This window comes from Camelina sativa, chromosome 7, assembly GCF_030686135.1.
Source record: "Camelina sativa cultivar CO46 ecotype springtype chromosome 7, ASM3068613v1".
NCBI lineage: Eukaryota > Viridiplantae > Streptophyta > Magnoliopsida > Brassicales > Brassicaceae > Camelina > Camelina sativa.
The window spans coordinates 20,179,554-20,195,255 of record NC_141886.1 but is presented as its reverse complement, the minus strand read 5'-3'; the positions used below and the strand labels follow the sequence as shown (position 1 = coordinate 20,195,255).

General features: G+C 33.6%; 2 protein-coding genes across 12 annotated transcripts; one reads left to right on the top strand and one right to left on the bottom strand.

Moving 5' to 3' along the window:
- Positions 1-7,364: 7,364 nt before the first annotated feature.
- LOC104701381 (ultraviolet-B receptor UVR8) lies at positions 7,365-10,309 on the bottom strand. Of its 11 annotated transcripts, none has more exons than XM_087458944.1 (7): positions 9,994-10,309; positions 9,579-9,642; positions 9,223-9,485; positions 8,787-9,136; positions 8,306-8,707; positions 7,859-8,222; positions 7,365-7,781 (listed from the first exon to the last, which is right to left on the bottom strand). In XM_087458944.1, exons 3-7 carry the CDS (start codon positions 9,454-9,456, stop codon positions 7,536-7,538), a joined length of 1,596 nt encoding a protein of 531 aa, XP_087315070.1. In that variant the 5' UTR covers positions 9,457-9,485; positions 9,579-9,642; positions 9,994-10,309; the 3' UTR covers positions 7,365-7,535. The 11 variants fall into 11 exon arrangements, with proteins under 11 accessions (XP_087315070.1, XP_087315071.1, XP_087315066.1 ...); XM_087458945.1 differs by having other exon boundaries at positions 10,011-10,289; XM_087458940.1 differs by having other exon boundaries at positions 7,365-7,784; positions 9,994-10,256.
- Positions 10,310-12,623: 2,314 nt separating this feature from the next.
- Positions 12,624-13,595, top strand: LOC104701380 (photosystem II reaction center proteins PsbY, chloroplastic). Its single transcript, XM_010417055.3, has one exon. The coding sequence runs from the start codon at positions 12,899-12,901 to the stop codon at positions 13,466-13,468; it is 570 nt and encodes a 189-aa protein (XP_010415357.1). The 5' UTR covers positions 12,624-12,898; the 3' UTR covers positions 13,469-13,595.
- The last annotated feature ends 2,107 nt before the right edge of the window (positions 13,596-15,702 follow it).

Below are 15,702 nucleotides of genomic sequence, written 5' to 3'. Positions count from 1 at the left end.
AACTATAGTTTGGATCTAATTAAGTACAAGTCCATAAAACCAAAAAAAAAAAACATCAACATTTTCTTCCTCCCTTCTTTAATCAGAAACATATGCAGCCCCCAAGAATCTAGAGCCACCTATATCAGCTGTCGTTGGTTTCATCTCGGAATTATACCAACATTAAATTAAATTTATATGCTTGAATTTTTAGGTTTAATTTATGTGTTTGAATCTTATATAACTTTCACGGAGACAAGCGGAATGAAATTTAAGTAAGATGATGGGATGGTATTATTGAAGTAAATTAGTTTAAATTTTTGAAAAATTGTTTCTATAAAATTAAATTATGAACATAATTATTTAGGTTTGATTTGAAAGAATACCATCATTTTATGCATTGCCTTATTTTCTAAAAACTAAAACATTTACTTTTTATCCTATCATCGATTCAATCTCCAACGAACAACAAAACACTGGTAACAATAGTATCATTGTTCGGATCATCCATTTTTGGGAAGTTACTAACTTTAGAAAAAAATATTATCTTACTAAGTCTTGAATATTTTTCCCACAAATGTAAATTATTTTTACTTTGTTCATCTTTTGACGATTTATGCAATCATTTTAAAATACTTATAAAAGAAAATAAATAATTTCATGTATATTTGATTTTAAAATAATTTAATATATAATTATGTTGGGCGTCAGATTTTTAGAGTATGAGTTGAAAGAAACCTTACTATATTATATCACTAATAATAAAGTAAAGTTTTCCTTTAGAAAGCTCCAAAAGATTGTCATTTGATGCTCTCTTATTTCACAAATGTCATTTTGTTTCTCTTAATTTTTAGTGTGACAAATTTTTTCAATTAACAAATAATTTGATGATTAAATAGTTTAAGGATATAAGATTATAATATTTGGGTTGTATAGGATAATGTTGAGTAATAATTGGCTGTTTTATTTCCACACTTTAATATAAATAATTCACATGATCTTCATATTACATTATTTTATTTCATTTTCAATCCATTTAAAATAAATTAAAGTATATTTTAATATATATATAATTTCTAAATAACTAAATGAGAATTGAATATATATATATATATATATATATATATATATATATATATATATTTTTTTTTGATAAAGAGATAACTTTATATATTTCTGTTTAAAGAAAGAAGTGAATATATATTTAAATTCATGATTTGATTAGCTAAGATGCCCCTTCATAGATCTATATTTATAATATATAACTCTTGAATATATATTTAAAACAATAGACAATTTAGTTATTAATTCACAATAATGTATTTTTATAAACTTGGCATATTTTTTATTAACTTTTCTATTCTATCTCATTAATCCCATATTTTGTACTAACTCTCATTTTTGTAACTTTCATAATATTTATAGTAATGCAATGAATGATTAATAATAGTATTTAGAAATATTACATATATAAGAAAATATATAAATATATAATGATTGCATATCTATAACTCTCACATAGTTTATGTGACTCCTATAACAATGAAATTCTCCCTCTGTTTTAATTTAGTTGTCGTTTTAGGTTTTCAATGAAAATGTTGGGTGAATATCCCTGTTTCATCCCTGCTGTTTTAAAGATTTAATCAATGAAATTTATAAAATATATTAATAAAAGGTAAAGCAGACAATTTAATAGTCTTTTTTATTTGTGTGAGAAAACCTTAAACGACAAGTAAAAAACCGGAGAAAGTATAAATTATATTTATCTAATTGATATAAAGATTAGTGTATTTATTATCCAATTAAATGATAAATTTTCCATATGCTCTTAACTACAATTTGTCTTATAAATAGAAAGATACACATTTTACTAATTCTGATACAGTATCTCAAATTTTACATAATATTTTTATTTAATTAATATTTTTTTAAAAACAATCTCCAAAATTACAAAAAAAAAATATCTAAAAACAATGTAAAGTAAATCCGTGCGTAGCGGAGCAAATACTAGTAGATACATAAATAATAATACACAAGTTACAAGAACATATGTATATTGATGTTTGATATTCTCTAACTACGTTACCGGTGCTTTTCTTTAAAAATTTGCCCTTTTATAATCTTCTAAGAAAAAAATCATACAACTAACTACGGAGATACTCTTTTGACAAGATAATTAAGCCAGGGATTTGAATTTTTTTTTTAATTGTGGTACCTGAGAACTAGTTAACAGGATGATATCATATCATACGTATTATTTTCTTGGTTTGCACCAGTGAATCTATGCAATTCTTTAAGAGATATTCACCTATTTTAAGGTTCGTCATCCTAACCATCCCTAATAAATTGGATTCTTTGCAAAATCTGACATATCATAAATAAAATCAGTGAACTTTTACATTGGCATGGGTTCTTTCCCTGAAAGTTACCAAATAAATGAGGAAGTCCGCATATGCGTCATCATTAATGATCTCAATTTTTGTTTCTTCTTATAGGATTTATGAATTTTAATGATAATGGGTAACTTCATGATACATACTGATAACCATTCAAATTATAAACTATCAGTGTATAGGACGAAAATACTTTGTTTTTTCTTCACTGAATGAATTATATTAAAAAGGAAGAGTTCAGAAAGGTTACAAATCACAAGATAAAAGACGAGAATGAAATTACAAAGTATGACAACCCGTCCCGTGATCCTACTAGCCCACCGTTAGCTTGCCCTCATGGACTCCGAACTGGCCCTGCAGGGCATCGATCCTAACACCTCACTGTGGACATCCAAATCCACTAGTAGGTTATTGGTGCGCCAGACGTTCCTCGAACCCTGGTCCCCACCCTTTAACAACTTTCCCACAGGACAAACTGTCACCAATTGATCTGCAACAAATTTTTATGTGACAACCTGTCCCGTGACCCCACTAGCCCACCACTAGCTTGCCCCGAGCTAACCCTGCAGGGCATCAATCCTAACCCCTTACTGTGGACAGATCAATTGGTGACAGCTTGTCCTGTGGGAAGGTTGTTAAAGGGTGGGGACCAGGATTCGAGGAACGCCTGGCGCACCAATAACCTATTGGTGGATTTAGATGTGAGTTTCTTTCCACAGTGAGGGGTTAGGATCGATGCCTTGCAGGGCCAGCTTGAGGCCTATGGGGGCAAGCTAGCAGAGGGCTAGTGGGGTCCACAGGACGGGTTGTCACACAGAGACACAATGATCTTTCAATAACCTACAACTAGAAGAGGAAAAGATTATATTGATACATTGTTAAACCAAAAACATCTTGTCTCGAGAGTGATTGAGCTCTCGAAGAACAATAAGGACTTCTCGCATACCAAAGGATGATAACGGGCTTCAACACAAATGGCCATAACAAGAGAATGAAACTTGGCTTTCTCCGCATAAGATGCATCTTTCTCTATAAGTGCTTTGTCAAAGGTCTCCCGGGATGTAACCATAAAATAATCTAAACCCACTTGAACCTTTCAACGCCACAGAGAACAAGTAATTAAGCTAAAACAAGCCTTAATTTTAAATGTTCTAAACTAAGCACAAACCAAGGCTCAATCCCCTAACTAACAAAGAGATATAGTCGAGGATGAGAAACTTAGCCCAAACAAAGGAAACTATAGCCCATACAGGGAAGCTATAGCCCAGACAGGGAAGCTACAATCTGATCAAAGTAAACAGGGACACAAAAAGAAAGCAGTAGAAAAGATGAAGATACCGAGATAATGAAGATTCTACTAAAATACTTATATATTGGTTAAATTTACGAATGTTAACTGTGGAAAAGTAACATATAATATACCACTTTCCTCTTTAGCAACAACTATAAAAGGTTTACAGAATTTTGAGTCCAAATGGTAGCCAAACGCATTGTCAAAGTGCTTATGAGATTTTTTTTGGTAAGAGAGAGAAAGAATAAAAACTGCGGCTGGAGAAAGTAAAGAGTCGCGGTATATATATACAGAAAACGTTTTGGTTAAAACATGCGGTTAAATATGATCATTTACTTACTATTTTAACTGTATGTTTCAAATAAAACAGATATTATTGGATCTTTTATTTTTTGGCCCATCAAAATTCGGTTATTTATGTCAAAAACCGAAAAAATGGGGAACCGAACCGAACCGAATTATTTTTCGGTTCAGTTCGGCAACATTTGGAAAAACAAAAAAAAAACCGAAAACCGATTCAACCGACCAAAAGAACCTAAGTCCCAGGGCTAATTGAGTCTATTAACCGTTTGTTTCTACATATTCGCACTTCTGATTGGTGTCAAGAAAGTGATTTGCGTTCGACTACGTTCCTAATTAACCGCCTCTAAATGTGATTATATTCAACGTTTTACAAGCAAAATCCACAGACATTGCGACGTATGCATGCATATGTACGTATCTCTATAACTTTCAGGATGACTACTTTTTGCTACATGATGAAACAAAGAAACTACCTTGACTACGTGTATATTGTCTTTAATACATGTCCTCTTAGCTACTGATCACGTGTCTACCATCTTTCGAGTCTCTCTATATTCGAACCATCTTTGTGTTAAATTTATGACATATAGGTTTCAGAAATATTAAAAATAAAATCACAATGGTTTACATTTGTCGGTCTATTTAAAAATCTTTAATTATGCTTTTTTTTCTCTGAAGTTTCCCTTTCTAAATCGACAATACATTGAATGATTAAGAGTTAATTAGGACACTAGATTAATTGGCCCCACCCATTTTCCCCACCAATTATTGTTGACTCACGAAATTAACACTATTCATAAATTGATTAGTTTCTGACAAAAGTACTACATCGTAGGACACAGTCGGAACCGGTTTCAGATCCAATAATCGGAAACCGAATTATGGTTTTGGTCAAAAACATATAAAAAAGGGGCACGTTCGTCCATGTGAGCCTGGTCTGGCCACACCCCTGCATTCATAGCTCTCATCACATCTCGCGCGGTCGCGCCACCAGTTTCTAGAAACCGTTTATAATTTTTTGCTCTAATTTGTAAACACAAGCATAATCACATAACTAGAAAGTGAAACAACACGCAACTTGGTACTCACCAAATCCAAACATACTTATTTACTAAATTATTAAAGCCTTACAAGTTCTAACCAACGGTTTTATGCAACACTAAACACACACAATTAGCTTGCTACCATAATTTATAGTTCTCACTTCAAATCCTAAAGCTCACACTCCACCTTGAGACACACGAAATAGTGCAACACTTGCCACATCTCTCATTACTCGTAAAGCCTTCGCCACCCTTAATAGATTTTTTTTTTTTGAACAAAGCGCCACCCTTAATAGATAAGCTTTCACATGTAGATATTTTTATAATCCATCATATTAATAAATTTACGATGTAGAGACAATCATGAACCTACTTATAATCCATTGTAGGTATTTTTCACATGTTTCTTACTAAAAACTTACGATTTTTAGAAAATGTCATATATAAATTTTGTTATTTTCTATAGTTTATGCATCCACATTTTTGAATGTATATATCATCATTCGTTTTGGCTGTAAGTTAGAATATAAACTAAATTTCTATACCGTTGTTCCATATTTTATTACCAAGATACACAAAGACGAAAATTAAAGTCTAAAAGAATACAATTGCCTAAATAAATGGATCTACCGATTTTGTAAGTACCCTAGCTTAAGATAGACGTTTAATGTTTCTATAAAATATTGCAATAGATTAGCCATTTTAAGTAGTCTAATAAGAATCGAATTCGGTTAATTCTTTAATCAAATTTTAATTAAGCACATGAAATTCCAATTGCGGACGATTAGTATACGTCCTTGTACGTACGCAAAACACGATGGCTTGGACACAAGAGGGCGAAACAACTATTTAACTACATGGAAACGCATTCTAATTATTGAGAAATACAAATGATTAGACCAATATTCTGATACTGAATAATAGAATGTTAAACTCTGTTCATACATTAGTCATAGTATAACGAAACTATATATATAAAACACACAAAAACATTTATTATACTGTATGGACATCATTTAGGTATATATAAGAGGTAAGAGCCCTGAAAATATGGTGACATGAAAAAAAAGCGAGTCACATGGCGTTTTCTGAAGCCATGTGCTGATCATGATAGCTTTTATATAATCATCCTATCGCTATTTGACATTTCTTACCATGCATTATTTTTTTCCCCCACTCGAACTATTGTAGTAGTATTTTGGTATATATACTATAATATTAGTGTTGACAAATGATATAAAAAATTAAAACTTGTAACAGCATTTATAAAAGCAGCTATTTGGGTTCTTGTGAGTGTCTATTGAGTAATGACGAGTGACTAGTTAAACTGTTGTTGTTGCCCACTTTGTTCGGTTATCAAAAGTCAACATTTTAATTAGTTCTTCTTATCACTATATTTGATTATCTACTTGATAATGATTATGTATGTAATTAATGTGTCCCAAAATCTCGACGACCCATTTTAACTTTTTTTTTACACTCCGCAAAACTTTCTCTGGAGATGAACTTTTTCATGAACCTTGCTTATTCTACGCACATCACGGGATTGGCTTATTGAAATGACACTTAGGTTTCCGTGAGAGTTTATAACGTAAATCATGAAATTAAAGGAAAGAAAGATTCATATTCTCTAGGTTTCAGAATGTCATTTCAGTTTGTAATGCTAAAAGTTGATTTCATATTCGATCAATAGAAAGCTCGACAAATTAAAGCAGCAAGGGAAATTTTGATTTTGATATATATATGTACTTAAAGAAAATGTCAAACTCTCCAATGATTGGATCATGTGATAGAGTATGCCATCAATACAAAATTATAATCACCCACTCTAATGATTAATCTCTGTAATGGTAAATTAAGTAATGATATCTAAATTTATCAGATATAATCTTTTTAACTTTTCCAATGAGTTTTCATAATTGTATAGATAAGTGTGATGATTATGCATATTGAAAACATTCTATATGTAATGTAATGGTTAATATTGTTAGAATATATTTGTAAAATCTATATCTTTCTAATTATAGTTGCGTATAGTCACACTTTCGAAAACAACCTATATGTTGGATATTTTCGATTGGTTTTAGAAACCTTCCCACACAGGACCTCAGGCCAGATTTCTTCTCATCTGCAAGGTTTATGAGATAGGTTCATCTATGATTTCATACAAAATTTCACTTGATAATTTGCATTCATCCATTTGTTTTCTATACCTTGTTTACTGTTAATGGGTAAAGTGATATAGCTTGTGTTGTGAACATCACGTACCAACCTGTTCTAGTGGTGTCCTGTGATACACCCCTGGCTTAATAATCAGCTACAAATTATAAAAACGCTAAATTGTGAAGCAGAAAATTCAAAAAGAAACATTAAACTGTTGTTCCTTGTACGATTCAATCTAACAAAAGAAACCATAACCATCTTAACTGTTGCTATGTACAACCACTTCTTTAAACATTAGTCAAGATCAATATGAAAAAACCTAAATTAAGAAGATGCTTTTTTTTGTTTCTTTCTCCCACATCTCTAAGAAAGATCAATACCAGCAACTTTGGCTGGTTCCTCTCTTTCCTTTAAATTATCACCGAGCTCCACCCCAAGCTGCCCTCTATCACCAGTCCCGAACGCATAGAGTGTCCCGGACTCGGTCATTACCATTGTATGACCATTCCAATTCCCCGCGTTTGTCAAACTCACATGAACCACACGCTCTTTTGTCCCCTTCAACGACGAAACCAGCTTCGGTGTCAGAGTATCCTCATCCACATCGTCCTGCTAAATCCGAATTATCAAAGACCATTTCCTCGATTCTTGAAACCAAGGAAACAAGAATCCACAGACTATATTACCTGCCCAAGATTGGCTGCTACTCCACTCCCAAATGAGTAAACTTGACCATCATCAGATGCAACAAAGGTTGCGTATGTTCCAGTGGCTACGTGCACAGCTTTAACATCTTTCAATCCATCTACCACCTTAGGAGCCATTTGTAACTCTTCGGTTCCATGACCTAAGCAGCCATGCCGTCCCCAACCCCACGTGCAGACTCGCCCATCTCTCCCAACTACAGCAGCATGCCATGCACCTGCTGAGACCATAACCGGTTCAATGTTTAAAAAACCAAACTGCTCAATCAGACGAGGCTGTGTTTCACAGTCGTCACAGCCATGCCCAAGCTTGCCACCCAAACCGCATCCAACTGAGTACACCGACCTAAATAGAAGCAAGAAAATGGCAATGGTAAGCACATATAATTAAACTCGGTTAAGAACAATGGAAACGTTTCAAGGACTCACATGCCGGTGGTTTGAAATGCCAAAGCAAGGAGATAGCAAAAGCCAGCAGCAATTTGCACGACAGGGATGTTCTCCAAGGCCCCCAACAGAGGTTGAGGCAACGAACAGCTATGGTCAGTATCGTGACCGAGTCTTTCATCGCTTCCCCATGATAATGTATAGACTCTGCCTTCTCTCGACAAAACCGCCGTGAAGTAGTTTCCTATCGCAGCTTGTACCACAAAGATGTCCGTCAAGGACTTGACCCGCTGAGGAGTTGTGATCAGCTTAGTTTCTTGGACTTCTGACTTAGATTTGCTAAAACAATCTTTTCCAAAGGCATAAACTTCACCAGCATCACTGATTAATATTGTTCTATCAGTGCCAACAGCTGCTTGAATGATCCGGATCCCGTCAAGTGATCTGCAACACAATGTACCTCCAATGAACTCAACCTTTTTGACTATTTAGACCAAACTGAATCATCAGAGAAAAGAGTAACCTGATTGGTCGAGGCTGCCAAGAGTCTTGAGTGGTTCCCAGACCAAGTTGTCCTGAACCATTAAATCCGAAAGAGTAGACAACACACTTTGATGTCACGGCAATGCTATGACCAGGACCTGCAAGTGCTTGTGACTTCTCCCGCCTGCAACCAAATTCACCAGCTAACAAGAAGTTTAAAACCAGCTTCCACGAGCCTCCGCATTTCCTTTTCATTTCTTGGCGTTCTTCATCTCCCATACATTTAAAGATCACCCTCTTTTGGCAAATGTCGAGAGCTGCAAGCTCTGAGATAGAAAGGTCAAAGTCAGGGGAGAAGTTTGCCGGCTTCCTGAAGAAGGAGCATGTTGCCTGAGGATAACATCAATCAGATAGCATCAACACACAAGAAACACAGAATCAAAACCATGTAAGAAAGATTAGAATTTATCACTCGCCTCGAGTTTCGCAAGGTCCCGAGGACCCAAATCACATGTTGTCAGAACATGAAGGACAATGGAAGGAACAGAAGCCAAGAAGAATTCTCCAGGAACAGAACTCCCAAGGCAGTGACGTTTTAGACGCAGAAATGAAGGAAATGGCAATTCCATTGCAGTGATGGGATTCTCTGGAATGATGCTATGTAGTTGTAACGTAGCAGGGCTACTACCACTTGATGTTGTAGTATCCATTTCAGTGCCCAAACTGTTTATATCATTCACTAAAAAACACCAAAACATTGTTCACTCCTATGATCCTAAAAGCCAAAATCTTCAGGCATATATATACATATTGTAGTAATAAAAAGAGCTACCTTTGAAATGCAAAGTGGGGATGATGATTGAAGAAGACGTTTAAATTTTGCCCGAGACAAAATGCTGTCCATGTTTTAGCCAATAAGATCACAAAAAACAGATCATCAAGATCAAAACTTTTTGTAAGTCCAGTAAAATAAAACAACGAGATCATTAGATTAACACACAAGACAAACCCAGATCAGAACAGAACCATCAACAACAACACCAAAGAGAGAACATCATTTACTAATAATTTCAAAAAAAAAAAAAAAAAAAAAAAAAAAAAAAAAAAGCGATCACAACAAATATCAAAAACTGTCTCTTCCAAGGAGATCGTGATCATCGATCGTGGATCATCAACAAATACAAAAGCTTTAAAGCAGAACAAGGATCAAAAAGACACATAATTTTTCACCAAAAATGATAAATTACCAGACTTTGAGACTCACAAGTTGGACCAAATGAGAGAGAGAACAAAAAAAAGAGTTTTTGTTTTTCTTTTTGAGGGTTTGCGGTGGAATTCACAGGAAAGAAAAGGAACGGACTTTAATCATTTTTTTTTATTCTTCATCATCTTCTTCTTCCTCTCCGTGAATTTCTATAAAGGAAGTTTTTTCATTTGGGAAATGATTTGATGAGTTAAAAAGCTTTCAATCTATACGTTTCCCATAAAAGCCAATAGGTGTCTTCTGCGTAATCCAAACATGGAAATAAGTCCACTTGTAAACAAGCCCAACAAGACCATACTACTTCATTTATTACTTGAAATGAACCAAACCATTTCACATATATCTTTTTTTTTATATAAAAAAAGACAACATATTTTGTAATAAAAGAATAAAAGCTTTGTCCAAAAGAAAAAAAAAATTAAATAAATAAAAGAAAACGGCATATTGATCAAAAAATTTCAATTATTTATATCCAGTTTTCAGAAATAGTTACGTCACTTTATTTTTTTTTAACAAAACAAACTCATATATTGATTCACATATTTCGACCATATCATTTCACATTTTTTTTTTTAAAAGACAGCATATTTTGTAATAAAAAAATAAAAGCTTTGTCCAAAAAAAAAAGATTAAATACATAAAAGAAAACAGCATATTGATAAAAAAATTCAATTATTTATATCCAGTTTCCAAAACTAGTTACGTCACTTTATTTTTTTTTAACAAAACAAAACTCATATATTGATTCAAACATTTCGACCATATGAGAATCAATTTGAGCTAAATTGTTTCTTTTTAAACGTTGTTTATGAATCTATGATATACAACTTGATTCTCCTATATATTTGTGTTATAAACTATACATATCTATGTTTATCTTATTTGAATCATGTGACTTTTGCAATAAAAAAAGTGAAATGTATAGTAAAAATTTGGATTTTTTTAAATTGAAATAGAACAATTAAATTAATTCATTGTAATATATCTATGATTAAAATGTGATGAAGACACATAATTTTTCACCAAGAATGATAAATTACCAGACTTTGACTCACAAGTTGGACCAAATGAGAGAACAAAAAAAAAGAAGTTTTTTTTTATTTTGTTTTCTAGGTTTGCGGTGGAATTCACAGGGAAGAAAAGGAACGGACTTTAATCATTTTTTTTTATTCTTCATCTTCTTCTTCCTCTCCGTGAATTTCTATGAAGGAAGTTTTTTCATTGAAGAAATGATTTGATGAGTTAAAAGCTTTCAATCTATACGTTTCCCACAAAAGCCAATATGTGTCTTCTGCGTAATCCAAACATGGAAATAAGTCCACTTGTAAACAAGCCCAACAAGACCATACTACTTCATTTATTATTTGAAATGAACCAAATCATTTCACATGTGTTTTTTTTTTTTTTTTTTTTTTTAAAAAAGACAACATATTCTGTAATAAAAGAATAAAAGCTTTGTTCTAACAAAAAAAAAAGAATAAAAGCTTTGTCCAAAAGAAAAAAGATTAAATAAATGAAAGAAAACAGCATATTGATCAAAATTTTCAATTATTTATATCCAGTTTCCAAAAATAGTTACGTCACTTTATTTTTTTTTAACAAAACAAAACTCATATATTGATTCACATATTTCGACCGTATAACCTGATAACGTGTTCGCTCAGTTCCGCACTTAGTTACTTATGTTAACAATGTTTCTTCGTATTGGTTTGTTTGAGCCAATCTTGTACTCTGTTGTAAAAAAAAAAAAAAAATCAATTTAAGCTAAATTGTTTTTTTTAAAACGTTGTTTATGAATCTATGATATACAACTTGATTCTCCTATATATTTGTGTTATAAACTATACATATCTATGTTTATCTTATCTCAATCATGTTACTTTTGCTATAAAAAAAGTGAAAATATATAGTAAAAATTTGGAATTTTTTTCATTGAAATAGAACGAATTTTGTTTAAATTGATTCATTGTAATATATCTATGATTAAAATGTGATGAAGATTAACAAACACTTTTCAATGTCTATTAGCCATAAACCACGTATATATAATTGAATAACTAGAAATACTTATCAATAAAGGAGATCATGATGATGATTTTTTTCAAAAAAACCTGAAATATCTAATAAATAGATGAGACGGTTATAATGAAATATATTTGAATAGATTGCAATGATGTTTTAAATCATTGCAATGTATTCAAATAATGTACTTCCTATTCCTAATCATACAACTCAATCACATACATTAGAATTATAATGTTTTTTTACTGAATTATAATTTATAATGTTTAGAAGTCACACATTAGGCTCCAGAACGACTTCATTTCATTTGTTTTTCATTAAATCTCTAAACATTCAATTTATCCAAATCTATTGTATCACAATGAATCTCAAACAAAATTGTAGGTTTCACAAAAGAAAAGAATAAAATGATAGGGTTTTTTTGGTAACAATGATTTTTTCTACAAGAAATTACAATGAACATGTATTAACCTCTTAAGTTTTTTTTTCGTTTTTTTTTTTTGATTTTTTTCTGTTTTTATATTATTAACCTCTTAAGTTTGTGAAGGAGTTTATTTAAATTGAATATTGCAATATAAGTCATTTGTTAATGATGACATAAATAAAATTAAGAAGCGAACTGATAAGAAAAATAGAGTAAGGTATAGATTCTGTGGCTCATATCTCACCAAAATCTCCAACTCTCGTCTCATTGGATAAGAGAAGTATCGAGAAGCTTACATTTCCACTGGTCATCCTCTCTCCTTCTATAATCCCAAAAACCATCTTACAAACTCCTCAAACCTCTCATCTCATCTCACCTCACCTCACCTCACCTCACCTCACCTCCAAAGCCTCTCCGATCATCAGAGCAGAGCCAAGACACAATGGCAGCAACTATGGCGACATCAGCCACGTGCATGTCCCTAAACCCATCTCCTCCTAAACTCCAAAACCAAACCAAACCCAAACCATTCATCTCCATCCCAAACCCAACAAAACCCAACGTATCTCTAGCCGTCACAAGCACCGCCCTAGCCGGAGCCGTCTTCTCATCCCTCAGCTACTCCGAGCCAGCCTTAGCCATCCAGCAGATCGCCCAGCTCGCTGCGGCTGACGCTGCTAGCGACAACCGTGGCATAGCTCTTCTCCTTCCCATCGTCCCAGCCATTGCATGGGTCCTCTACAACATCCTCCAGCCAGCTCTTAACCAGATCAACAAGATGCGTGAGAGCAGAGGTATCGCCGTTGGTTTAGGTATCGGTGGTGGTCTTGCAGCGTCAGGGCTTTTGACTCCACCTCCGGAGGCTTACGCGGCGGCTGAAGCTGCTACGGCTGGTTCAGACAGCAGAGGACAGTTGTTGTTGATTGTGGTGACACCAGCACTGCTTTGGGTTCTTTACAACATATTGCAGCCAGCTTTGAACCAACTCAACAAGATGAGGTCTGGGGACTAAATCTTATATATATATATATAAATATTATTATTAATCATCTTTGGGATTCAAATGTAAAATTAAATCCTTTGTTGGGTTTCCATGGACAGTTTTATGTTTATTTTTTGGACTAATATCGTTTCTTTAATCGCCTAAGTATTTATACTCAAATTTTAACTGTAACTAGGTTGCATTTATCCCCTAACACAAACTTTATATAATTAATCCATATTAGAATCTGAATACAAGTTCCAAGATACGATATAGAGAGAGGAGAGTGTTTGTTTTGCTATACTCTCAGCAATGAAGTCACACCACACAAATGTGACTGCTCCATACATAGTTAAGCTTGAATATTGTTTGATAATTTCTTGAAACGACGATTCTTCTAGTGCCATAGGAGACTTGGAATTGGTATGAAATGATGATGCATATCTTTCTGTTCATTTCTATTATGACCATCCAATTCCAGCTTTTTGATCCAAAGAGGCATCAACAAAGAGTTGGCCGTAGTTTTGTGGGTTGCGTCTCTTGTTAAATTTCTTGTATTGCATCTCATTACTCATGTCATGTATGCTTCCTGTTGGAACTCATTTCGCAGTCCTACACTTCCTTCCATTGTTTAGATTTGACTTATTAGTTTTTAATAACATGAGGGATGTGCCATCTTTTGAGAATTTATATCACGCTTTAACGTAAACCTTAGAGAGACCTCGTCCAAGCTCATTTCCTTGATGTCTCCGAAGCATTTCACTCGCCTCTCAAAATCAATATTTTCTTCTTTCCACAATTCACTGGACAATATTTTTGTTTGCAGTAACATGGTATGTCGGCGGGTAATAATAATGCGGGCATGGGACTAGTATAAAAATCAGAATTTGATAACCTGACCTTTATCTACCGGTTAACATTTTGATAGCTTTTACTGACTCTTAAGGTACGATAAACTTTTTCGAAGACAGTTACAACTCGGATAACTAATTAATCAAAGACGGGTCATGGAGATTAATGTCCAGCAGGACCAGCACTAATATTAATGAATTGATGGAGTATGTAACAAACTAATTTGTGCAATACCAATGGCCACATGGGTTGGTTGCCTAAGTATCACTGTCAACGTGACATAACGTCTGTTTTGTTTTGGGTTAAAGATTACCAATGTTACCGCTGACCCTGAAGAGACGCAAACCAAAAGCAAAACTTATTCAAATGATCTCAAAACTTATTCAATTTATTGCTTAAATCATCAATAAATAAACAGAGGATATACAAAGATCCAGGAACAGAAGCTTTCAAGAAACCAACAACTTGAGAGGAATATAGAAACTTTTGAAGTAACCAGAGCTTCATTCTTTTTTCATGGAGTACTCTTTTTGGAGCCCCTTCTTCCGGATCTGGAGGCACCTCTTAATGTTAAAAATTTCACAAACGGGTTCAGGCAATGCAGAGATAACTGCACCCATAAGAACATGAGGCCAGTACGGCGTGCATTGTGCTTCATAGCCTACAAAACGCAGTGCTGCCTTTGCGTAACCCTCTGGTGATGCAACTAAGAAAGATGCTCTTCTTATTTTTGCCATCTTTGTCACAACATACATGGGAAGCTATGAAAACAATCACCCAATTAGCCAAATTAGAAGAGCATCTTTCTTAGCTTCCCATGTATGTTGCTACAAAGATGGCAAAAAATCAATTTCACCGGAATTCACTTATCTTTTCAATCAACAGTCCTGAAAAAACTCCAAAATTAATCATGCTTATGCTGTTAGGAAGAATGGCATTTCGAGAAGTGATTGTCGGAATTGTGCGAGTGATGACAAAACACAGAAAAAAATCATGTAGTGATTTGTAAGAACAATAAACAAATCTTTGAAATCTCCCGTACATAGCAAACCGACCGTCAGATATGGATGATACCACATGCCGGGAGTGGACATAGGATCACTACAAGAAGTGGACCCATTAATTAGAAGTAGATATGGGGTCCACTTAGAGGTGGCGGTACATTGCTATATGACATGACTTGGCGGCTCTACTTAATAGTTGACTAACAGTGTGTTTGAGTCAATGGGTAAAGCTTCAAAGTCTTGATGGTAAATTTGAATTATGAAAGAGTTTATGTTGAAAAATACACTGTTCTTTTATCTAGGTAGGAATATAAACTTGTAAAATAGTATAGGTTAAAATATACCTTTTCCGAATAACAAAATGAAGAAGCCTAACAAAAAAGGCGAAAGAAGAATGGGACCAGATGC